A 26,891-nucleotide genomic window follows, 5' to 3' on the forward strand; every position below is an offset into this window, starting at 1 on the left:
GCGGGGCTAGGGGATTCCGGGGGATTGGGAGGGTTGTTCGGGGCAGCGGGAGAATGTTTGCAGGGTCGGGAGCCTCCTGCAGAATGCGGGAGTGTTGGCAAGTATGCCCCAAACCCACCCCATAAATAATTACACATATGTCTGGGTGAAATCACAATCTGATTGAGCAGTTTACCATCATATGTGCATTGTATTTAGGGGGTAATTCCAAGTTGATCGCAGCAGGAATTCTGTTAGCAGTTGGGCAAAACCATGCGCACTGCAGGGGAGGCAGATTTAACATGTGCAGAGAGAGAGATAGGAGAGAGATAGATTTGGGTGGGGTGTGTTCAATCTGCAATCTAAATTGCAGTGTAAAAATAAAGCAGCCAGTATTTACCCTGCACAGAAACAAAATAACCCACCCAAATCTAACTCTCTCTGCGATCAACTTGCAATTACCCCCTTAGAGAGGCATGGATGGGTCAGCATTAGGAGGGATTGCTGACTCCAGAGTGCTATTGGAGAAGTCAGGGGTGTCTCCAGGTAAGCTGGCTCTCAGATACTGTAGGAGCCATTATCATGGGGCCTTACACTGGGAATTTAGACCCAGACATATGAGCACACCCTAACACTTTATTAACACTTATGATTTTCCCTATTACTTTGTATATATTTTTGTATTATTTTAAAAACACCTCACTTACATAGCACTTATGTGCTTCTTATTGACCCTTATTAATTTTCACCTGTGTGCTAACCTGGGGTAGCCGACCTGTGCCGACGTGATGGGGTCCTGCACCCCGGACCCATACCTAGTATTAGGGCTTAACCCTATATCTGCAGATATGCACAACTAAGATCTCCGTATTATCTGATTATTATGTAGTATTATTATTTTTCACTCAGTGTGCATTAGGGAACACAAATTGTATTTTCTTACACTTTTCATTTAGTTAATTGGTAAAAATAAACTAATAGCACTGTTATTTTTTAAAGCACTCTTTGCAGTATTTTTCAACACCACCCTAAAAATTATATATATATATATATATATATATATATATATAGAAAGCAAGCTTGCTCGGCACTCCCAGTATTGGCAGGTATATGTGTGTGCATGTACATATATATATATATATATATATATTTATATGTAAGCATTTTAGTTTGCACAGAATGCATTGTTCGTCTTAATAAAGATCTGTGTTTGGAGCTACACTACTGCAGTGGGATATTCCATGTATATGGATCACATTTACCCTAAATAATATATAATCAGGCTAAAGCCATGTTAAACACAGCATGCAATAAGATCTGGAAGGAGGAGTTGGGGGTAACTTAAGGGGGTTTCCAGAATCCTCCTAAATTATTCAGCATCCGTCTCACAAGACACAAACCGACCAAAGCATTACAGCTGTCCTTTAATTCTCCCACAAGTCCTTGCAGAGGAATCTCTTCCGGGTCCATGCTTGTTTGGAAAGGTTCATTCAATTCCTTGCCAAAACCAGAGCAGGGCTCTGAGCGGCTGAGAGCCTTTCATAACAAAAGGGATTTCTTTCTCCAGCAGGAAGGAGTGCAGGAGTCATGTCCTCAGGCCAGACAGGTAGGTGCAGGCTAGTCTCCACACAAAGACATGTACTTGGGAATGACATCTGTATCAGAAACTGAAGAATTCTTGTAGCAAGCTTTCTATGTACATTGGTAATGTCACATAATCACTGCAGATGTCTGCACGTGTTGGGTCATCTACAGAAAGTGTGACTTATTTAGCAAGTATTATTCATACTGTATGTGTGAAATGTTATGTTTCTAAAGGAACTATGACTTGAAGATCACATGTAAATGAAATACACAATGCAGCCTGTAACACCCAGATAAAGGTAAAAATGGTAACTTAAATGTCTCTGCGGTAAACGAATAAAATTCTGCATAGTTACAGGGTATCTGTAAGGGCAAAGGAGCTATTCAGCAGTGTGGTGCCCCATGTGTTATGGGGGTACACACATAGCGATTTGCGCCAGCGATTTATGCTAAGGGATTTAGGTGGTTATTCTGAGTTGTTCGCTAGCAGATTTTGTTCGCAGCGCAGCGATCTGGCAAAAAAAGGCACTTCTGCGCATGCGTATGCGGCGCAATGCGCACGCGCGTCATACTATTACAACGAACGATGTAGTTTCACACAAGGTCTAGCGAAGCTTTTCAGTCGCACTGCTGGCCGCAGAGTGATTGACAGGAAGAGGGCGTTTCTGGGTGTCAACTGACCGTTTCCAGGGAGTGTTCGAAAAAATGCAGGCGTGGCTGGGCGAACGCAGGGCTTGTTCGTGACGTCAAAACAGGAACTGAACAGTCTGAAGTCATCGCAAGCGCTGAGTAGGTCTGACTCTACTCTGAAGCTGCACATAATTATTTTGTAGCCGCTGTGCAATCCTTTTGTTCGCACTTCTGCTAAGCTAAAATACACTCCCAGTGGGAGGCGGCATAGCGTTTGCACGGCTGCTAAAAAATGCTAGCGAGCTAACAACTCGGAATGACCACCTTAGTGTAGGCGATCTGTGCTAAGCAACAAAAAAAAAGAGGCAGGGAGTGGTTCGGGTGATGTAGATCGCTATTGCTCATCGCTGGTTTCTGTACACACGGGCGATTTGAACTCACTTGCTAAGCGATCTTACTAGATTTATACTGCATGCTTGAATGAGCTGAGCCGGCGATAGATCGCTTAAAAAAAAGGCAAAAGTCGCTCCGTGTGTACCCCACATAAGACTGTATAGATCTATTTGCAGATACAATGGCCCATAGTTTTATTTTGCAATAATCGTAAGTGGGCAAAATACACATGCCATTAATTCTTTTTATGTGACATCATGCATCTATATCACTGTGTTTGTGCCAGCTTAATTATTTATATGACCACTTTCTCCCAATAAGACTCAAACTACTTTACATTTAGAAAAATACACACTTGCCTACTCCCAAATTGTGGGAGTCTCTTGAATTTCTGGGAGCATCAGACCGGCCTTCTACATGCCACCCACTTCCCCAGTGATGACTCTGGGACTTGATGATATGATTCGTGATGAATCACATCATCAGGCCTTGCTGTAAAAATCACAGCATTCTTTAGTCGAGGGCAGTGCCTAGATTGTCTCCGCTATGGCCCCCACATCTTCCATCTCAATCTGCCCATCTAGATCTCCCGAAGTGAACAGTTTTAAAGTAGATATGGTATTAAGGCCCTGCACAAAATCTTCATTAGATATTAGCTAGATCTAAAATGTAAGAAGTCACATTATAAATGTAGAGATATGTATAGGGTAACAGTAATTTCTATTGCCACAATTTGGGGCAGATGTATTAACCTGGAGAAGGGATAAAGAAGTGATAAAGCCGTGATAAATGCAAGGTGATAACGCACCAGCCGGTCATTACGCATTTGAAAAATGACCGTTAGGAGCTGACTGGCTGGTGCGTTATCATATTGCGCTTATCACTGCTTTATCACTTCCTTATAAAGCTACACACATGTTTTGTTTGTAAGTTGCGCATTCTTTAACCTTTTATCAGTGGCATCAGTGTTGAGAGGAGAGGGGACTGGAGTAGGGAGAGAGTGGCCCCTCCTCCCTGTCACTCATGTAAACACAGGCTGCACTGCAGCCAGAATTACTGTGTCATTCTGGGGGGAGGAGCTGAGTGAAGAAGGGCTAGAGTGGATCCTCCTTACCCCTGGCTGGCCCCGGATCACTGACAATCACCGATGGCAGCAGCTGTATTGAGTCTACTCTGGGGCACTGGCGGCAGGCAGTGCAGTGACTAATTGTAATGCTGGCAGCTGCAGGTTCCTTCACTGTGGCGGGCCCGGTGCATTGTACTGGTTGTACCACCGCTAGTTCTTCCTCTGCGTTCTGTACCCATTATAGATACGCCTATGAATCCACTACGTAAAACTGAATGAATGTACCTGTAAAAAATGTGCCCAGTGCATTCACATTTTATATATGTTATATGTGACCCATGGCTCATATTTAGCCAAATTGAATGCTGTCAAAGAATGCTATCAAAAATGCAGGTAGCACTAGTCACATGACATAAGGCACCAGTGAAACTTAAAGCTGGGTACACACTATAAGATATATTGTACAATATATCTCTATGGCGCGGATCAGAACGATATACATCATACACATCCTATAGTGTGTATCCCCGGCAATCGTTCATTGAATTGTTCCATTGGATGTGCTATACATTGAATGGGATGATTCCATGGCTGGCACGTTGTTATTACATGCAACATGTAACGCTACATTGCACCGTCATACAGTGGATCCTTTAGCATGTACACACTGTTGCATGGTGTGTACCCAGCTTATGGTTAAGTCTGCACTAATGATTTATATTATGGGGAGTTTTGTGACAAAATTCCATGACTTATCATTGGTTAATCACATGCATCTACTGTATATGCTATCCGTGCCATACTATTAAGTCTTTTGTCTTGTATACAACTATATTTCCTTTTCATGTGATTTACAAAGACACGCAATTGGTACAATAGAAAAAGAGTTTTTTTGTGATACTAGTTAGCAGCCAGTCAAAATGACGGAACAACATAACAGTAGTGTCAGTGCTGGCGACTGTGCATGCCCAAGCGGAGCAACACTTGAATTGCTCCTTTGGGCTCCATCTAGTGGCCGCCGGCATGCAAAACAATTGAATTCCATTCATAGATGTGAGGAGCAGCGTTAGCCTTTTTATGTAGGATGATAGTCCTCCAGACACTGGCTCATGCACAGAAATCACTAGTGCAGTCCTATCTCTAACCAACTGTCATAACCTGCAATAACCTTTGCAAGGAGCTACAGGTTGAGAGCGTCTGTTTTTAATACATGGCTGTTTTGGTTGTTTGACCTATTAGAAATATGATATTACCTCTGATGATATTTGTTATTTTAACTTTGTATTTTAGAGATGGATAGCACTAGTCGTGTACAGACTTACAAAAAAAGGCGGGACTCAACTCTGGCAGAAAAGGTGAAGATCTTAGAACTTTTGCAGCAACCCAAAGCATCTCAATCATCAGTGGCTAGGAACATGGGCCTGTCACAGTCAACAATTAGCCGTGTAATGAAGAAAAGAGATGAGATCTTAGAACGTTGGAACCATAATGAGAACCCAAGCCGTAAACGGAACCGACCTTTTAAACATGCTAAGGTAGATGAGGCACTACTGGAGTGGCTTCTCTTTGCCAAGGCTAATAAGTTGCCCATTTCTGGACCTATTCTGATGAGACAGGCAGAGGCAATTGCAAACGAGATTGGATGCCCACAATTTAAACCTTCAAATGGATGGTTATGGAGATGGAAAGAGCGTTATCGACTCTTCTATAGAGCTGAATTATTACCAGGGGAGAAGAGACATGGTGGTCAAAGTAAATATGTTAAAATCCTTCCAAAAGCTACACAGGTGGTCAGAATGGAGCTAAATAGTGTTACTGATGAAAGATTTGCTGACAGCCACTTGACCACTAGTAGATGGATCAGACGAGAAAGAGATGTCCACATGTTATCAGAACTCCGTGATCAAGCTGCTCACGGAGATCCTTTAAGTAGATCTGTGATGCTTTCTCGAATTGCTAAGAACTATCGTGTAGAAGACATTTTTTGTGCTACAGGCTCTCCCTTTCATTTTAGAATAATAGCAAGACAAGGAATAGTAAGTGAGTCAAAGGAACTGGTCAACATCTGGTTCTGTTGTAACATGAATGGGACAGAAAAACTGAAACTGCTGGTAACTCACAATCTTCTTCCAAGAGCTCTGGGAAATAATTGCCTTTCTCCTGTGTCCTTGAAAGCTAGTGATAATGGGGAATTGACTGACAGTTTGTTAATAGACTGGCTTTTGAATTGGGATGCAAAACTTGGCAGACAGGAAAGGAAAGTTTTACTGGTGTTTACTGCATATAATGCTGGACCAAAAGTCAAACTCCGAAACATCTCATTGTGTATTTTCCCAAAAGAGCATGTTACTTCCAAAAATCTCTTTGGTCAAGAGCTGGTAAGTGAATTCAGTTTGTTCTACAGGCAACTTCTTTTTGAGAGATTGCAAGAAGATACAAACATTAGCAGAAGGGCTGAGATATTCCTACTTCAGAAAATGCGTGAGATATCACTCGTAGAGGCAAGTTATACCATGAATAAAGCATGGTTGAGAGTTACACCTTATACTATAAAATCCTGTTTACAGAAGCAAGAAGGCATCCGAATTCTCTCTTCTGCCAAACATGACTTACCAGAGGCAAGAACTCATGAGAACATATTGTTACCTATTTATCAGGGGAGCAACAGTAATGCTGCAAACGATACCTCTGCAGGGCAGGTATCTTACAGAACTATCACTATTAAAGAAGAGCATGATATTGAGCATGAAAACCTTGAAATGCAAACTACATGTAAAAAACTATCTTGTCCAACTGAGAAAATAAAAGTTGGCTTTTCATCCAAGAAAGATCAAGCAGAACTCAGTGACATAAAGTCCTATACACAAATGAAAAATAGTGAGGAAATCTCTACAGTTGTAGTTAAATCTGAAGACTCAGAAGAGTGTATTAATGTTCAGGGGCTCAAACAGGCTTGTGATGTGATCCACCATTTTTTGTCTAGTGAAAACCAAGACATGAGTATTTTCTGTGCACTACAGAGTCAAATACAGAAATGCTTGACCAGCCCAAAAATGAAGAATCCTTGTAGTTATGTGGTGAGACCATGAACAAGATACTGTGGAGGGCTGCTAATGTCACATTTATCACAATTTCTCTTCTTTATCAGAGTAGACTTCTTGGGCAGACTGGTTCAGCAAAAGAACTAATAGATTCTGCACATCTCAAACTAAAGTAATAAGTTTCAGACAAGGTGCAACAATTCTTGTGTTGAGAGCAGGAACTACTACACCTACTGTCTTCTAATGGATATGTAGATTATTAAAAGCTGTTTTTGTTTGATATGGGACTTTCATCTGTGTTAAACTAAAGTAGGTATTTGGGGGAAGATGTGATACATTTAATACAGAGTTGCTTCTTACTAATTAGAGCAAACTTTCACGTTAATAAAGAATATCTTTACTCTTCTATCACAGTAGAGCTGCACCACATTTACAATGAGGAACGTGTTACAAAACAATAGGTGTACCTTATTAATAAAGTGGAAATTCAACCTACAATAGATCAGCTCTACCCATCTGGAATACCCCAGAGTCATTCCCCTAGATCAGGGTTTCAAAACCCGGTCCTCAAGGCACCCTAACAGTCCAGGGTTTTTGGGATATCCATGTTGTCTACAGATGGTATACTGAAACTGAGGTACTAATTAAGTCACTAGTGCTTAAACATGGAAACCCCTAAATTCTGGACCGTTATGGTGCCCTGAAGAACAAGATTGGAACCCAGTGCCCCAGATAATACAAAATTTGTATTCTCTCACTTGGGGCTCCCACTGTTACTTTTATGCCACATGTCCCTGTTGTAAACATATGTCAGACTTAGAGCTACATGGACCCTTCATCATAGGGAAACCATAGCGCTAACCAAATGGTGGCAATTTTTTTTAAAAATGAAGCAATTTTAAAGAAAAAAAATGAAGTCATTGATTAGACAGATTGGGTGACTTGAAAATTCACTTGGCCCTTCAATAGTTCTGTTCACACTATTTGGACTAATAGTGGTCATCAGCAGAGAGGATGGAAGAATGTGAGAAATAGAACGTGAATTATAGTATATAGGTAACAGTAGGTTGTCCCATGTAAGTACCCTCCATTTTCTACTACCCTGGGGAAAGGCAGGGTTAGGTAGGATTATTTGTCCTGAGTGATCTATATCCTTCATCAAAATGGAGATGTGCTTTCAATACAGCCTTAAAGCAATACAATAACTACAAGTGTTAAAAACAAAACAAGTGTAAACTGATTCCTCAGTGAAAAAATAACGTGTACAGTATGTACACAATCTGCAACTTTCTGTAATTTTATATTATCGCTGTGGTATCTGATTTATTTATGTGACCACTTGGTGTGTTTCCTACATATGAGGCCTCATTTCTAGGTGTTCCCTCATTTTCATAATGCAGGCCATTCTGAAGCATATTTTCAGAGTGAATGGTAATGTTAAAAAAATACCTGTTTAAGAAATACATAGATTGTGGATTGATATAGAACATGTATCATGTACAGGCTGTATATATATGCTACTTACCGAAGATAACATTTTTCAAGTGGTCAGCAGAAGAATTATTGGAATTTTCTACACTTGTGTCTTTTTTTGTTTAGTTGGGTGATTTGTGCTAGCTTCCTGTATTGTGCAAACTGCACAATAGAAGACTTTGGGTAGATGTTTGCTGAGCTTCTAATGTAGGGTGTCTCCATTCACGGGTACCAAGGGTAACACAAATAGTTTAGGCCTTTGATATGAAACATCTGCAATTGTAGAGAAACTATAAGTTACTTGACAAATAAATGTCATATATTAGTTCATGTACAACGGCTGTTTGTTCTGTGTACAGCGCTGCGGAACCCATGTAGTGGCATATAAGTGAAAGATAAGAATATTAACTATTTAAGTCTGTAGCAATAAAGGTCATACATGCTTACCTTTCTTTTCATTTACAAATGCTAACAAATTTTGCCTTCTTAAATTTTCATATCACATTTCTTCCTGTTAGGTTGTAATTTTATTACTCGTATTTAATAATCTACATGCATTGTTGCTTGACTTTTATGTTGATTTTATATACCATATATGCCACCAATGGTAATAAACTGTCTTCTAAACATAATCAAACTTGTGTTACATAGCTGTGAAGGATGACACTATTCTCAGTCATGCCACGGAGAGGGGGAAGATGGGACTCTATGTGCGTGCCTTTAGTGTGCACCTAAATGGGGGGTTGTGATTTCATGTATGTTCTCACCACCCTTTGCACATCATGTTGGGGCATAGTGCATGTCACACGTGGGACTTGCCTAGCATTCCCAAGCTGCTACAAGCTTTCCTCTTAACTATTTAGATACTGCACGTAGCACCTGAGAAAGTGACCTCCCAACCTTTCCCCAATGCAAGTCAATGCGGCTCTGGGGTGTGAATGTGCCTGAAAACTGGGAGTGTTGTGCCAAAGTCAAAATAATAATACTTTTATTTATATAGTATTCTTTCTCCAAGACTCAAGATGCTTTACAGACATCAATGCACATAATACAAAATATTTAAATAATACAGCAATAGACAAGCCACACAAACATAAAAAAAGAAAACCTTGAGTGCACAGTAAGGATAATGCAGGATTGATGTAGGCATTTTGGGTAATAGCTTTTATGGATTGTATATTCCAGAATATACAACCCGTGGGTTGTACAGGATTATATAACCCACGTGTTGTGTAGGATTACCCTGAGTGGAATAGTCTACTCCTAGAAGGCAACCATCTGGGGTGCACTGCATAGCTTGCTGCTGGCACGGTGTGCAATCAGTGAAGGTACACATTACAGGAATAGCACATGATGTAGCGGAAGTACGCTTGAGGGTTACTTCCGGGGGCAGTCCTGATGTTCTCAGCTGGAGGAGTAGTAGGCCTGGTCCTGATGTTCTCATAGCAGCGGTGAGGAGAGGCCACATAATGATCCTGAGCTGCTGTGTTTGTGAAACGTGTTTCATTTGAGGTTCTAGAGTAGTCCACCGTTTAAATCCAGTTCAAATTCTGGTTCTAATTGCATCCTTGAAATGACATTCAACAAATGCATCCTTAACAAATGCAGGCCAAGGCCATGATTGCATGCCTTGGTTGAGAGGACTCATAGCGCAGTTTTGTGTAAGTTTTATTTTTATTGAGAAGATATTATTTAGTAGCTCAGTGCTGTTGACATAAGTACAGCACAACCGTTTTGGGTTATTTATTTATTTTGTCCAAGAGCTGCACTTGGAGGGAGGTAGGATCGCTTGAATGGGCTGCTTATTTTGCTAAATATGTAACATACAGTACATACAGTTTACTGGTGGAAAAAAATGGCAGTTATGCCATACGTCTCAATATTATTGAAAAGTCCCTATTGGTGGAGGAAGAGAAATGCTGATGCACTAGTAGCACTAAGAACACTTATAGTAAGAATAATTGAAATTAGCTGTTCAACCTGTTCTGCGCACAGGAATTTCTGATTTTCACGGTTGTAAATATAAATGAGTGTTAAAAATTTGGTAAATAAATAGAGATGTAAATCTGAGACGTCTTAATGTAAGTAAATAATAATCCATGGTTCTTGGCGTTACCCTAGGAACACCCCTAGCAGTTATGGGGAAAAGTGACAGGTCCATTTTTGTAATTTATTAAATTATACACACTGGAGGTGCAATCCATTGTTCACGCAAAGCCACGCATCAGTAATGATGTAATTATGTCAACCCCCTTTTTATCTTCTTAGTGGAGGTTTACAAAAATTCTAATTATGTTGTTTTCCTATTTCCCACCTGCAGAATACCTATGTTAAATTTCAGCTTCCTAACATATCGAGAAGTAGGGGGTCATTCAGCTCTGATCGCACGCTAGGTTTTTTCGCTGGGCTGCGATCAGGTCAGAACTGTGCATGCGTATGCACTGCAATGCGCAGGTGCGTTGTACAAGTATAAACCGGATCGTTGGCCAGCGATGGATTGTACGAAGAATCCGTTAGCACAGCCGATCGCAAGGAGATTGACAGGAAGAAGGTGTTTATGGGTGTCAACTGACAGTTTTCTGGGAGTGTTTGGAAAAACGCAGGCGTGTCCAAGCGTTTGCAGAGCGGGTGTCTGACAGGCTGAAGTGATCGCAGCGGCTGAGTAAGTTCTGGGCTACTCAGAAACTGCACAAAACTTTTTTGTACCGGCCTGCTGCATATGCGATCGCACACTTGCAAAGTGAAAATACACTCAGCTATGGGTGGCGACTATCTGCTCGCAGCAGTGTAGAAAACCCCTAGCGAGCGATCAGGTCTGAATGACCCCCTTAGTGATGAGTCAGTCAGTGAGTGAGGGCTTTCGCATTTATTTAGATACTCCCTCACCATTAACATGGCCCCCATGCCCCCCCCTCCCCAGGAAAAAAGTTAAATAAAAATAAATATATATTTTAAAAAATCAAAAATTAAATTTTTATGCAGACACGAAGCCACCCTCTCAAGTCTCAACCTGTGTATTTAAGGTAGGAATATTTTCTTTTTTCTTTTTTTTTTGTTGAACTTTTTAGGATAAAGATAAAGGGACAAAATACCCCGAAACGTTGAAGCTACTTGCTGCTTTTGGAGTTATTTGTCCCCAAGTGCCGGATATCATTGGGAGGTGTGTGTGTGTGTGTGTGTATATATATATATATATATAGTAAAGCAGTCAAGCGCCACTCCTTCCCAAGTAAAACAAGCATTAACAGCCGGTGCCTTCCATAAAGAACCTGCACGGTTCCCCACACATGTATAGGAATAGTCCGGCGGCACTCACGGCAATAAAGACAAAAGGCAGCTCCAATCAGCCAACGTTTCAATGTTATTTGTTCAACATTTTCCTCAGGGCATAATACAATAACAGACATCACATACCTTTATACCTCCACTGATCCGTCGGTTTGCCTTGCTCCTGTCAGGAATGTCGACAGCTGCCAACACCGATGCAGATGCACTATTGGCAGGGTTTGACTTGACCCCTGGAGAGACTTTCAGCTATTCGGATAATGATGCTATCAATATTCGTTTTAAAGATAATCTATCAGCAACTGGAGGTAACATTGAGAATATTAATTTATACAGAGAGCTATTGAAGCTCAAAAAGCGTGAACAAGATTATTATTATCATGGGGTGACATTGTCTGATTACCACCGGGAGGGTAAAATACCACGTGGTTTCAGGATAAGGAACATTCCAACTATTGGCAGGCTTAATGCCACTTTCTGTAAGAAATGGATAGCCATTTTAAATAAGTGTTCCTATGATCTCATCTTGTTGGTGATAGAGGAGGTTACGAAGGAGTTATTGACTATCAGGTCCCAAATAGATGAGTTTGAAACCACCCATAAACCAACGTTATTGGCTGATACTACCTCCAATTGGCTAGAACAGTTATCGACACAGGTCGACAAATATCGTAAAGACCTAGTGCAATACAAACGCCTAAAATTGGCGAAAGTCAATCAAGATTATGCCAAGAAACAGGTATATCCCTGGATATCAGGCACCACCCCTTATTCAAGAGCCCCAAGGAAACGGATGTCTAATCGGTATAATAGGGGCCAATTTGATACAGATACATCTACAGATGGCACAGCTTCGGCCAGTGAAAATGAGCGTGGCAATACCTCTGGTCGTCACCCTTTAGGGGTTCGGACAAGAGCCCAATGTTCCGACCCAAACGGAGGTACACGAGGAGGGGGGGCCAAAACCAAAGGTCGTGGCGGAGGACGTCCTCCAGTACAGAAGAGGAGCTGATCATCAACATTTCGGATCGAGTTCTCACTCCTAATGAAAACAAGGTACTGTCTAGAGGTTTGAACTTTGTCCCTACACAGCGGTTTGAACCGTTTGAATGGAAGATTGAACGTTACAAATTAAGTAGACAATTGCATCTCAAAGAATATTTCAATTCACCTGAAAAAGTGACTGTGACTAGTGACCCATTACCCAGCTTCTTGCATAAGAAATCAGTCTTTGATCCATGTTCAACGAATGCAGCCATTAAGTCCTTCTGTCGCACGATTGACATGAGTATTGATAGCATGTCGACTTCAGTTTAGTAATTTATCCAAGGAGGAATGGCAGGTATTAATGTCTCTCAGCAAATATGATGACGTGGTGTTCAGACCGGCGGACAAGGGCGGAGCCATAGTCGTGCAAAATACAGCAGACTATGTATCTGGACTGAATCGTCAACTTAGTGACCGCTCCACCTATGTTGTCTTGAAGTCTGATCCCACGTCATCATATAAGAAGAAGTTAGATACTATTCTGCATAAAGCTGTTCTTGATGGTGATATTTCGGTTGATGTGTGTGATGCTCTAATGGTTACTTATCCGATTGTACCACTATTGTACTCAATTCCCAAGATACATAAAGATAGATATGCTCCTCCAGCACGTCCCATCATATCTGCGAGGGGATCATTATTTCAAAAAATCTCTATGTATCTTGACTTTTTCCTACAACCATGTGTTCAGACTCATGATTACTACTTAAAGGATACTACTTCACTCTTGACTAGATTGGCAGAGATTCAGACAGTTCCTCTGGGTTGTTTTTTAGTGACCATAGATGTTAAGAGCCTCTACACGTGTATTCCCCATGGTGCTGGCCTGACTGCTGTACAAAAAGTGATTGCCAATCATCCCCTATATAAAGGGCCTTGTGTTTAACTGTTTATTCGGTTATTGCGTCTCACGTTAGAACGCAATTACTTCATGTTCAACAATGCGTATTATGTGCAGCGTCAGGGCTGCGCCATGGGGAGTAATGTGTCTCCATCTCTGGCCAACTGTTTTATGTTTGGCGTAGAGGAAGAACTATTTTTTTCAAATGATGAGGTTAAGTCGAATGTATTGCTGTATCTTAGATACATTGATGACTTGTTGCTCTTGTGGACGGGTCCAGGGGAGCAACTAGAGTCTTTGATTAAAACACATAATGAAACTGATTCGCCAGTGAAATTCACTTATACCATGAGTACATCTAGTGTGAATTTTTTAGATGTTAATATCAGCCTCATTGATAATAAAATTCAAACTCAGCTATTTTGTAAACCTGCAGATAGGAATAATATACTGTTAGCCAGTAGTCATCATCCAGAACCCCTAAAGAGAGGTCTCCCTTTTTCCCAGATGCTCCGAGTTCGTAGAATTATCAATGATGAGACACAGCTTGAAAGGGCTCTGGATGAGATGGTCAACAAGTTTAAGAACAGGGGATACTGTCCTAGAGAGTTGGCACGCACCAAGAATCGGGTCCTTAAAATTTCTAGATCTGATTCTCTGATGCCTGTGGCTAGGGAAAGTCATTCGAAGTTTGTTTGGGTTAACAAATTTAACACTGCAAGTACCAAAATCAATAGGGTGACTAAAGCATTCTGGCCGGTCATTCAATCTGACCCCGCTCTTTCCAATTTACGTGATCAAAGAATAATGCCAGCCTACAAGAGGGGTAGAAATATTCGTGATTATGTGGTAAAATCGGACATTCAATTTCCATCTCCTGTAGATACACAAAACAAGTCATTTTTGAATCAGCAGCGTAAAGGCTGCTTCAAATGCCTGGGCTGCACTACGTGCAGCCATATGATAGCAGGCGATTCATTCCATCACCCTTATACCGGAAAAAAGTTTAACATTCGACATAGAGTCACTTGTAGTACGAAGTTTGTCATTTACCTTCTCAGTTGCCCGTGTGGTTTGCACTACGTGGGCAAAACTGAGAGTACATTTAAGGAACGCATGGCGAACCACCGTTCATCGATAAGGGCCGCATTATTGTCAGGGAAAAGTGATCTACCGGTCCCCAGACACTTTGTTGAAGCCCGCCATTCTCTAGCGACTTTACGCCACCGTATAATAGATCACGTCCCCCCGCTAAAACGGGGGGGTGACCGGGGTCTTCGTTTATTACAAGCAGAATCCAAGTCGATTTTTCTACTGGATACACTGTCCCCCCGTGGGTTAAACGAACAGTTAGGATTATCATGCTTTCTATAAAAAATTAGGATCATGTCTATGATGCTATGGGATATGTATTTTGGCGTTATTTGTATTAATTGGACATCGTTTTTATGACACAATCTCGATTGTGCAATTATGTATGAAAGCTCTTTTGATAGTATGCACATATTATGTCAGTGTTATAATATACCACAGGCAGGCTGCTACAGTGTAACTTGGTGAATATGTGTAATATTACTGTTTGTCTTGTTTGTGTTTTTTCATTCAGCACTTTGCACTTTGTATAATTATGGTGCTCTGGTCCCTCCGTACCACTCGGTGTCCGGGCGCACCGTGATGACGTCATTTTATCGAGCGTGGCGCGCGGACGGCGGGAGGAATGGACGGATCAGTGGAGGTATAAAGGTATGTGATGTCTGTTATTGTATTATGCCCTGAGGAAAATGTTGAACAAATAACATTGAAACGTTGGCTGATTGGAGCTGCCTTTTGTCTTTATTGCCGTGAGTGCCGCCGGACTATTCCTATATATATATATATATATATATATGTGTGCATACATGTGCGGCTGTCAGGAGGGCCCGGGATGCTGATGCCGCTGCCTGCCCGCCTCCATCCCGCTGTTCTGCTGCTCTCCCAGGACAGCTGTGCCCCCAGCACCCCCTCGATAGCGGCCCTGCTATGGGAGGTCATGTCACTGAGGGTGCAAGCCATAATACTCTCCTATAACACATTTCGTCCCTCCCTTTAGTAATGTAAGTAACAGCACCACATGCTGTAGTCACACATTCTCCCCTCTGAAACAGTACTCTCTACCCCCTCCTTTGTCTCTACTGTAGCAGCATATTAACATATTTGGCCCCTTTTCCAACTAATTTTACTGCCATTTATTAACCTGTCCAACAGGTGTCCAGACAGTTGTACAGGAAGAGTCTGACAGTGAATTACATTGATGCTCATTCATTCTTATTAGCTGCCAGACTAATCTCAGTAATGAATGGCGAGTTTTGCTGATGCAGTAGGGCCTGGTAGCACTGGCGTATTTATAATGGGTGCAGTGTGACCACACCACACAGCCTACACCAATATTTTTTTAAAATGCACCCTCCGGAGTCCCGCGACACAGCAGGAGCGCTGCAGAACTCACTGGGAAAGTGGCATGGCGCCATTTTCCCGGCCTTTTGCTCATGCGCAGTAGGAAAATAACTTGGAAAATGGCCGCGGTGCAATTTTCCCAGTGATCTGCACATACGCTGTAGAATCTGGGACAGAGCTAGTGGCCCTAGTACCCAGAAATACAGCGCTGCCGGCTAGAGAGGAGGGGGCCAAGATGGAGCCGGCACACGGGCCTCCTCCTCTCTAGAAACGCCCCTGCCTGGGAAACTGCTTAGCTACAGCAAGAACCAATACATTGCAGGACAGACAAGGGTGGCTAAGGTCTCTAATCTACCTGTATCCGTTCTGTTTCCTGCAGGCTACAAAACATGGCGGAAAATGTAAAAACCCCTGCAGCACTGGGTTTTTTCCCGCAGCCACGGAGTTCTGGTATTTAACTAGGGGACTGAAATTGAGACGCAGTGATTTCTATAGAAATAGAAATTACTGCGTCTTTTAATTTGCACCTCTAGAGCGAGTCTGATTTTTCCTAAAATCGTTATTTTTAAGAAAATTCAGTGGGGCTTGTTCTGGCACCTTGGCAGCCATCCCCCTTGATGAGTAATTAATCAATTGGAAGTTTCCAATTAGCTTAATTAGTCTGCAATTACCCACCTTCCGAAGAGGTGTCTTCTCCTCCAGTGTTGGAAGCTGGGTCTTCTGCAGGAGCGGTGAGTATGTAAGGTGTGTGAGTGTTGTGAGTGTGTAAGTTTGTGTATGCATAAGTGTGTGACCACCACCCAGCACGCCTCGGGAGCCGTCCACTGGGACAAATACATCTCCCATCAGCCCTAGAGCCTCCCAACAGTCCCCAGTACTTACAGCAGCCCCCTCCACATTTGCAAAAGATGGACAGGAGACCACCGGAAATCCCCAGGGAGGGGAGTACCTTTTTTTTTAACGCGCCGCTGGGTTTTCAGTGCTGAAAATCCTGTAACCATTTTATTTTTACTGGATACCATGGGTATTTGGAGTGTACATAGCCGTGGAATCCAAAATTAGGTGCGAGGTAAGTGAGGTTTTTTACCTCACTAAATCTCCCAATTGAATCTCCCCATGGGGTAAGTTATGTAATACAAGAAAATACATATATTGTATTGTAAGAAAGTAACCCTTTGTTAAACAAATATATGCTAACAAATACAGGTATATGCTAATCTTCCTCATGGTTCAAACTAGAGATGAGCGGGTTCGGTTCCCTGAGAACCGAACCCTACCGGACTTCACTACCCGAGCCCGGATCCGAGCCCGGCTCAGGTTTTCCCTCCTGACTCGGAAACCAGAATGAGGCAAAACGTCATCATCCCGCTGTCAGATTCTCGCGGGTTTTGGATTCCGTATAAGGAGCCACGCGTCGCCGCCATTTTCGCTCTGGAATTGGAGAGTGTAGCAAGAGGACGTGTCTCCGTCCTCAGTGTCTGTGTGGGAGGGAAAGTGGGGTGGCGGTTCCAGTGCTGTCTCGTGCTGCTCAGTCCAGTGTAGTGTCTTATGCTACATCAGTCCAGTCACAGTGGTGGTGTCCTCTGCTGCCATATGTCCAGTGTAGCTGTATAAGTCCAGTGCAGTGGTGCTGTGTTGTCCTGCATCAGTACAGTGGTAGTGTCTTGTGCTGCATCAGCCGTATAAATCCAGTGGTACTGCGTATAAATCCAGTCTAGTGATATTGTCGTATATGTCCAGTGATACTGCCGTATATGTCCAGTGGTACTGCCATATAAATCCAGCGATACTGCCGTATATGTCCAGTGGTACTGCCATATAAATCCAGTCCAGTGATACTGCCGTATATGTCCAGTGGAACTGCCATATAAATCCAGTGGTACTGGCGTATAAATCCAGTCCAGTGGTACTGCCATATAATTCCAGTGATACTGCCGTATTTGTCCAGTGGTACTGCCATATAAAACCAGTGATACTGCCATATATGTGCAGTGGTACTGCTGTATAAATCCAGTGATATTGCCATATATGTCCAGTGATACTGCCGTATATGTCCAGTGGTTCTGCCGTATATGTCCAGTGGTACTGCCGTATAAAGTGATACTGCCGTATATGTCCAGTGGTACTGCCATATAATTCTAGTGATACTGCTTTATATGCCCAGTGGTACTGCTTTTTAAATCGAGTGGTACTGGTGTATACATCCAGTCCAGTGATACTGCCGTATAAGTCCAGCGATACTGCTGTATATGTCCAGTGGTACTGCCGTGTAAATCCAGTGGTACTGTCGCATAAAACCAGTGATACTGCCGTATATGTGCAGTGGTACTGCTGTATAAATCCAGTGATATTGCCATATATGTCCAGTGATACTGCCGTATATGTCCAGTGATACTGCCGTATATGTCCAGTGGTACTGCCATATAATTCCAGTGATACTGCCATATATGTCTAGTGGTACTGGCGTATAAATCCTGTCCAGTGGTACTGCCGTATAAGTCCTGTCGAGTGGTGCTGCCATATAAGTTCAGTTGTGCTGTCCTGTGCGGTATATTATATACTCCAAATAAAGGGGTTATTAATATTTAATCCAAATCATTTTTACAGGGTTTGCCCTGTGTGGTGTAGAGGTACGCTCTCCTTTGCTGCATTTTGTTATAAACAGTAACTCCAGAAAAATAATGGAGAACAAAAATTTGGAGGATAAAATAGGGAAAGATCAAGAACCACTTCCTCCTACTGCTGCTGCTGCTGTTGGTGCTGCTGGGAGTCGATCGTCACCCCAGAGGGGAAGTCAGAAGACCACTTCTACTACTTCAGCTAAGTAAACGACTGTCCAACAGTCCTTTGCGAGGAAGATGAAATATGACAGCAGTCATCCTGTTGCAAAGCGGATAACTGAGGTCCAGGGGTGTATCTAGGGGTCTGAGCGCCCCTGGCAAAGTAAGGAACTGGTGCCCCCCACCTCCCCCACCCAGCGGGGGGAGTTACAGATAGGCTGAGGTCAGGGACACTGAGGGAGAATTACAGGGAGGGTGTGGGCAGGGACACAGAGGCAATTACAGGGAGGGTGTGGGCAGGGCCACTGAGGGGGAGTTAAGGGGAGGGTACAAGCAGGGACACTGAGGTGGAATTACAGGAGGGTGTGGGCAGGGACACTGAGTGGGGAGTCACAGGGAGACGGAGGTCAGGGACACTAAGGGGGAATTACAGGGAGGGTTTGGGTAGGGAAAATGAGAGGGAGGGGCTACAGGGAGGCTGAGGTTAGGGACACTGAGGGGCAATTATAGGGAGGGTGCGGGAAGGGACACTGAGAGGGAATTACAGGAGTGTGCGGGCAGGGACACTGAGGGGGGAGTCACAGGGAAGCTGAGGTCAGGAACACTGAGGGAGAATTACAGGGAGGGTGCAGGCAGGGGCACTGAGATGGAATTATGGGGAGGGTGCAGGCAGGGACACTGAGGAGCAGTGCCGTAATTAGACATTTTAGCGCTTTGTGCAAGAAACAGGCCCCCAACATATTTAAAATAGGGCCAGTGCACGCTGTAGGTGTGCGCCAAAACTATAGGGGTGTGGCTTTATGTGGAAGGGGCGTGGCCACAAAATAATACCAATTCATTCTACGCTGCACAGTGGTCTCCATTAATCAAATGACGCCACTTACACACATTACGCCAGGCAGAGCCCCATTTTTTACATTACGCCAGGCAGAGCCCCATTTTACACATTACTCCAGGTAGAGCCCCTATTAAACATTACGGCAGGCAGAGCTCCCTTTTACACATTACGCCAGGCTGAGCTCCCTTTTACACATTACGCCAGGCTGACCTCCCTTTTACACATTACGTCAGGCAGAGCTACGGCAGGCAGAGCTCCCTTTTACACATTACGGCAGGCAGAGCTCCCTTTTACACATTACGTGCCGGTTCTCTGTCCTCAGTGCCTATGTACTGTGGGCCGAGAACACTCGGCACACACCTAGCTACAGCCCTGCACAAAAATCATGAGAACTCAGAGGTAGGCAATGTCTGCTCTCCATCGGGCACTACAGCAACCCGCAGCTCACTTTAACCTACGCTGGCGGCAGAGGGGATCGGGCAGTATCGCCGCGGCTCATTATAACCTCTGGTGGAGGGGGGCGAGTGGCCTGGCTGTACTATAAGCTCTGGTTTACGAGGGTGAGGGCAGGGCTTTACTGCCCGCGGCTGCACTTTAACTACCACAGCCTCACATTGTATTGCAGAACTACGGGTGTTACCAGCGGTACTGCGCCCACAGTGCATGTGCGCTGTGTGACACACACCTAGTTACGGCCCTGCTGAGGAGCAATTACGAGGAGGGTGCGGGCAGGGACACTGAGATGGAATTACGGGGAGGGTGCGGGAAGGGGCACTGAGGGGGAATTACGAGGAGGGTGCAGGCAGGGGCACTGAGATGGAATTACGGGGAGGGTACAGGCAGGGACACTGAGGAGGAATTACGAGGAGGGTGCAGGCAGGGGCACTGAGGGGAATTACGAGGAGGGTGTGGGAAGGGGCACTGAGGGGGAATTTCAGGGAGGGTGTGGGAAGGGGCACTGAGCGGGAATTACGAGGAGGGTGCAGGCAGGGAGACTGAGGGGGAATTACGAGGAGGGTGTGGGCAAGGACACTGAGGGTGAATTACTGCGGGCAGGGACACTGAGGAGGAATTACGAGGAGGGTGCAGGCAGGGACACTGAGGAGGAATTACGAGGAGGGTGCAGGCAGGGACACTGAGGAGGAATTACGAGGAGGGTGCAGGCAGGGACACTAAGGAGGAATTACGAGGAGGGTGCAGGCAGGGGCACTGAGATGGAATTACGAGGAGGGTGCAGGAAGGGGCACTGAGGGGGAATTACGAGGCGGGTGCAGGCAGGGAGACTGAGGGGGAATTACAAGGAGGGTGCGGGCAGGGACACAGGGGGAATTACTGCGGGCAGGGACACTGAGATGGAATTACGGGGCGAGTGCAGGCAGGGAGAATGAGGGGGAATTATGAGGAGTGTGCAGGCAGGGACACTGAGGGGGATTTACGAATTATAGGGAGGGTGCGGGCAGGGACACTGAGGGGGGATTACAGGAGTGTATGGGCAGGGTCACTGAGGGGGCAGTTACAGGGATGGTGCGGGCAGTGACACTAAGAGGGAATTACAAGGAGGGTGCGGACAGGGACACGGATGGGGATATATGCACACATACATATAGTTAAAAACCCCTCTAGGTGTGATTGCACTGCATGTCCCAGCAAATCCAATTGACAAGGTGTGCTGGGACTTGTAGTCTCAACATAGCTGGACAGGCAGTCACTGGTCTAGATACCTCTCCACACAGAGCTCTTTGTAACCTGTGATCCACACTGCCAGGATAGACCATGCAGAGCAGCTACGGTACCGCAGAAAATGTACAGGTCTGCTCATGCTGCACTGCTGACTGGTGCTGATTGTAGTGCCTGGTGTCTGGTGACAGACCGTGTGGGACCAATGAGAAGGGGAGCGGATGAGGAAGAGGAGGTGCCTCGCCCCTCCCCATACCTGGAAGTGCACCGCTCCCCGGCTATATTCACCATCATTGTGACTGTAGTGCAATACGCTTCTGAGAGTCCGGCAGTGGATGAGCACTGCTAAGGGATGTACTCAGTGAGAACTACTATGTCATTCTACCCCCTGCCGCGGGTGGCACTGCCGGGCGGCGCCCCCCTCTTGGTCAGCGCCCCTGGCAAGTGCCATCCTGGCCAATAGGAAGATACACCCCTGCTGAGGTCTTGACGGCTATGTTGATGTTAGATGTGCGTCTAGTATATGCCATTAGTGCAGTGGGACTGCAGTGCCAACCCTAGATGGGCCAGGTGTTTGTGCCGCACACTTGTGTCGCATAGCTTAGTCATATCTCATTGCACTTCTTTTACTTCTTTGCATTATGTGCTGTTTGGGGACTATTTTTTTTTTAAAGTGCCATCCTGTCTGCCAGGGCAGTGCCACTCCTAGATGGGCCAGGTGTTTGTGCCGCACACTTGTGTCACTTAGCTTAGTCATCCAGCGACCTTGGTGCACCTCTTTTACTTCTTTGCATGATGTGCTGTTAGGGGACTAGTTTTTTGTAAGTGCCATCCTGTCTGTCACTGCAGTGCCACTCCTAGATGGGTCACGTGTTTGTCCCGCACACTTGTGTCGCTTAGCTTAGCCATCCAGCTACCTCATTGCACCTCTTTCTGCTGCGGGGTACACTGAGCTCCACAAGGATAGACATTGGGTTGTAAAGTAGGATCTTGATCCGAGGCACCAACAGGCTCAAAGCTTTGACTGTTCCCAGAATGCACAGCGCTGCCTCCTCTATAACTCCGTCTCCCTGCACAGGAGCTCAGTTTTGTAGTTGGTGCTGCAGTCAGCAGGCACTTAACAGAGGGGCTGCTCCAGGCAGCCCTAAGAGCAGCTTTTTTTGAAGAAAAAAGTGAAGACTACAAGGGCAGCAGCGGTGGTAAATGTCAGGAGACATTCACTGCTGCAGCTCCAGCTCTCCCCAGCGGCGCTGTACACTCCCGAGCCCTGGTTGCCGGGTAACTACAGCAGGAGGCTCCGGTTTTCTTCTCAGTCAGGCACACACGACGGGGGCTCTCCGGGATCGCGTGGCCGCGCTTCGAGAGGTGGTGAGTGGGTCCCGCTTGCGGGACCCGGTCTTTATCACGATCCTGCGCGGCCAGTGTGAGGCGGGCCGCGTGCGGTGGCGGTGGACACTGTGGCAGTACAGGCGATCCCACTAGATCACCAGGGCATGGGTGCAGGTTAGGTTTTCTCTCTAAACCATTTTCAGTAGCCCACAGTACCCGGTGGTTTTGCCAGCAGGGGGATAAGGCTTAGACCTGAAGCCCCTCCCCCAGCCCCAGGGCGCCATTTCCCGCCAATGTTCCCACCCTGGAGCTGCATATCTGTCTCTCCCTCACTCCCTGTCAGTGTCTGGGCGCCATTATCTCTCAGCTTCACTGTTCCTGGGACTGCTTGGGCAAATCCTCCTGTGTAAAGCCGCCTGGTTGTCAGTGCTGTGACTTTACATGACACTTAAGTATTCTACCTGCCTTTTTAGACAGTGCTAGTTAAGAAAGAGTGCATTTAGTCAGGGTTTTCTAGTACAATCACCCTGTGATATACATCCAGTTCTTACTGTGCAGTGTTATATCTATTGACTACATAGCTATATATATATATATATATATATATATAAGTTGGTCCAGTGCAGTATTATTGTTAGTAATAACCTCTGCATTGTACAAACTGTGACTATCTGTGTGTGCATTAGCTAGCTGAGTGGTGTCCATTTCATGTCTTTCACTCAACTTGCTATCCCTATATTCTATAACCCGAGGGGGCTTGGTGCGTCAGGTTTTATATTGATATAGGATTTTCACAAAGATATACTTTAATACGTATTTTTCTCTGTGATTTAGTCACCATATCTCTCCTTTATCTCTGCTAGTGCTGACTACACTGCACAGGGGTTTGGGTAAAAGGTATTGTGCTGCTGCCAATTGTACTGTGTTACCTGATACTGCAAGTTATATCATGTCTGCTTCTGAGGGTAACGGTTCTGGGGCTGAACACACTGCCGGTGTTGCTGAAGCCACAGATCCCTATGAGGAAAATATAGCAGCTGTGGGCTCTGGTTCTGGGGGCTCCTTGACGCCAGTGGGACTGTGGCAACGGAGGTACATAATGACCCACCGTGGGCCACTTTTTCCACGCTTCTACATACGCTAGTTAATAAACTAACACCCCCTATGGGACCCCCTATGTCGGTACAACCGAATGTAGTCCCTGCAGCTAACCCGCCGGGGGCGGACGATTTATCTGCTCAATTGAAGAAGTTGAACCAGTCCCTGACTACTAAAAAGTCTGACCATCGCTCGCCTAAGTCCAAGGGGTCCTCTAAGCGAGCTCTGGTCTCCTCACAATCCACTGCTGTCACTGACACCTCGTCTGATGAAGACGGCACTTACACTGACCCCACAGGTTCTGACTCAGATACTGCTGATGGGGAGGGTAATTCACATGTGGATGTTCCTGATCTTTTGGAGGCTATTAAGTTAATTCTACAGATTACGGATGATCCCGAGCCATCCGTCCCTCCTAAGAAACCAGATAGGTTCAAGCGTCAGAAGGTGATTAAACAAGTTTTACCTCATTCTGACCACCTAGTGGATATACGTCAGGAACCCTGGGAAAACCCGAGGTACGAAGTTTGTGCCTCAAAAGAAGATGCTGGCTCACTATCCCCTCGCACCAGAGCTGTCTAAAAATTGGGAAACGCCTCCTCCAGTAGACTCACATGTGGCTAGGATGGTGGTTTCCTCAGCTCTACCTGTCACTACCGTCACGTCTCTAAAAGAACCTATGGATAAACGTGTGGAGGGTTGTCTGAAAGCGATTTACACCCTCACGGGTGCTGCACAAAGGCCCACTATTGCAGCGACATGGGCTGCAGAGGCTATTGAAGCATGGGCCTTAGAGTTAGAAGCTGAAATCTCGTCTGACCATGCTAGACAATGCTTGTCATATATTGTCACAGCTTCTCGCTATATTAAAGAGGCGGCTTCTGATGCCGGTATCCTAGCAGCCAAGGCCTCTACTACGTCAGACCTGGCTCGCCGGATATTGTGGCTGAGATCCTGGTCTGTGGATCTGATCTCTAGATAACCCTGGAGGTACTCCCTTTCAAGGGAGATATTCTGTTTGGGGAGGACTTAAATAAGATAGTGGCTGACTTGGCTACTGCCAAAACTGCCTGTCTGCCAAGTACCGCTCCTTCTGTGTCGAAGGCTAAAGGTACTTCCTTTCGCCCTTCAGGTAAAGCAAAAGGTCAGGCGTACAACAAGCAGGCCCGCACTTCCAAACCCTGTAAGCCAAAGCCCAAAAGAGCCTTGGCGGCCGGTCAGCCAGTTTCCAAGGCCGATAAGCCTGCCGCATGACGGGGCGTGCCTCCCCCTGGGGGATCCCAGGGTGGGGGGCCGGCGTCTAGGGTATACCCAGGAATGGTTGAAGACCACTTCAGATGCCTGGGTACGGGAAGTCATCACTCGAGGTTACGCCATAGCCTTCAAAAACCGACCCCATCATCGATTTTGCCGGACAGACGTCCCGTTGGACCAGACAAAGGCAAACACTCTACATTCGGTGGTACAGACCCTCCTGGATACAGGAGTCGTAGTACAGGTGCCTCTTGCACAGAGGGGCCGGGGGTTCTATTCTCCGCTGTTTCTAGTCCCGAAACCAAATGGGTCCTCCCGGCCCATTCTCAACCTCAAGGCATTGAACAGGTTTGTGAAGGTTTACAAGTTCCGTATGGAAACCCTTCGTTCTATAATTCTGGCCTTGGAACCTGGGGACTACATGGTCTCCCTGGATATACAGGATGCTTACCTGCATATTCCTATAGCAGCGTCACATCAGCAATACCTGAGGTTTGCTATTGGCAACCTCCATTACCAGTTTCGGGCGTTACCTTTTGGTTTAACAACGGCTCCTCGAGTCTTCACCAAAGTCATGGCGGTGATGACGGTGGTACTCCGCCGTCAAGGGGTCAGGATACTCCAGAGGCTGATTCTAGCCAAGTGGAACGGCCTGCCTCACCGGATCAGGTCTCAAATGATCTCATTGACTCCGGAGGTCCGTCTGTGTCTGCTCTGGTGGCTCCAGGACCAACAATTGTGCAGGGGCCGTCCTCGGTACTCGAAGCCATCTGGCAATGAAGGAAGTCTCACGGATTCTACATTGGGCGTAACGCCATCTACCGGCCATATCGGCAATCTTCATTCTGGGAGTCCTGAATTGGGAAGCGGACTTTCTCAGTCGTCAGGACGTACATGCCGGCGAGTGGGGCCTCCATCCAGAAGTGTTTCAACTCCTAGTGGAAAGGTGGGGCCTTCCAGACGTAGATCTGATGGCGTCTCGACACAATCACAATGTTCCGGTCTTCGGAGCAAGGACAAGGGATCCTCAAGCAGCATTCGTGGATGCGCTGGCGGTGCCGTGGAGGTTTCGGCTGCTGTACGTGTTCCCTCCAGTGTCACTCCTGCCCAGGGTAATTTGGAAGTTCAAGCAAGAAAAAGGAATTCTGCTTCTCATAGCTCCAGCGTGGCCCAGACAGCACTGGTTCTCAGACCTGCAAGGCCTATCGTCAGAGCGTCCAATTCTACTTCCACAATGCCCAGACCTCCTCGTTCAGGGACCCTGTGTCTACCAGGACCTAGCCCGGCTGTCATTGACGGCGTGGCTCTTGAAGCTTCCGTCTTAAGGGCTAAAGGGTTTTCTGAGGCAGTCATTCAAACTATGTTGCGGGCCCAGAAACCGGCTTCGGCTCAGATTTACTATAGGGTCTGGCATTCTTGTTTGGTGCACATCTAACAATTATGACGCTTCCAAGTTTAGTACGGCCAAGTTGTTGGCCTTTCTTCAGCAGGGGCTGGACTTATGCCCGAGTCTGGCCTCCCACAAGGTTCATATTTCTGCCTTGTCGGTGTGGTTTCAGGGAAAAATTGTGACCTTACCTGATGTGCATACCTTTACTCAGGGTGTGTTGCATATCCAACCTCCCTATGTCCCACCTGTGGCTCCTTGGGACTTGTTGGTGGTTTTGGAGGCGTTACAAGAGTCTCCGTTTGAACCTCTTGGTTCAGTTGAACTTAAGTGACTTTCCCTTAAGGTGGTGTTTCTGCTGGATATTGCTTCAGCTAGAAGAGTGTCGGATTTGGGTGCCTTGTCCTGTAGTTCCCCATATCTGATATTTCACCGTGACCGGACGGTTCTTAGGACTCGTCACGGAAATTTACCTAAGGTGGTTTCCTCGTTCCACCTTAACCAGGAGATTGTGGTTCCGGCACTTGTTTCTCCTGATCTGTCTCCCAAAGAGAGGTCTTTGGATGTGGTACGGGCTCTCCGTATCTATGTGAAGTGAACTGCTTCTATTAGGAAAGCTGATTCTCCCTTTGTACTGTTTGGATTTCACAAACGTGGCTGGCCTGCTCACAAGCAGACTTTGGCCAGATAGATTAGAATGGTGATTGCACATGCTTATGTGAAGGCTGGTCTGTCAGCTCCTGCTCACATTACGGC

At 45.5% G+C, this 26,891-nt stretch overlaps 1 protein-coding gene across 1 annotated transcript; it reads left to right on the top strand.

Moving 5' to 3' along the window:
• The first annotated feature begins 1,394 nt into the window (after positions 1–1,394).
• Positions 1,395–7,991, top strand: LOC135055769 (tigger transposable element-derived protein 6-like). The gene is made up of 2 exons (XM_063960201.1): positions 1,395–1,585; positions 4,943–7,991. The coding sequence occupies exons 1-2, from the start codon at positions 1,567–1,569 to the stop codon at positions 6,739–6,741; spliced, it is 1,818 nt and encodes a 605-aa protein (XP_063816271.1). The 5' UTR covers positions 1,395–1,566; the 3' UTR covers positions 6,742–7,991.
• The last annotated feature ends 18,900 nt before the right edge of the window (positions 7,992–26,891 follow it).

Source organism: Pseudophryne corroboree, chromosome 3 (assembly GCF_028390025.1).
Source record: "Pseudophryne corroboree isolate aPseCor3 chromosome 3, aPseCor3.hap2, whole genome shotgun sequence".
In the NCBI taxonomy this organism is placed as follows: domain Eukaryota; kingdom Metazoa; phylum Chordata; class Amphibia; order Anura; family Myobatrachidae; genus Pseudophryne; species Pseudophryne corroboree.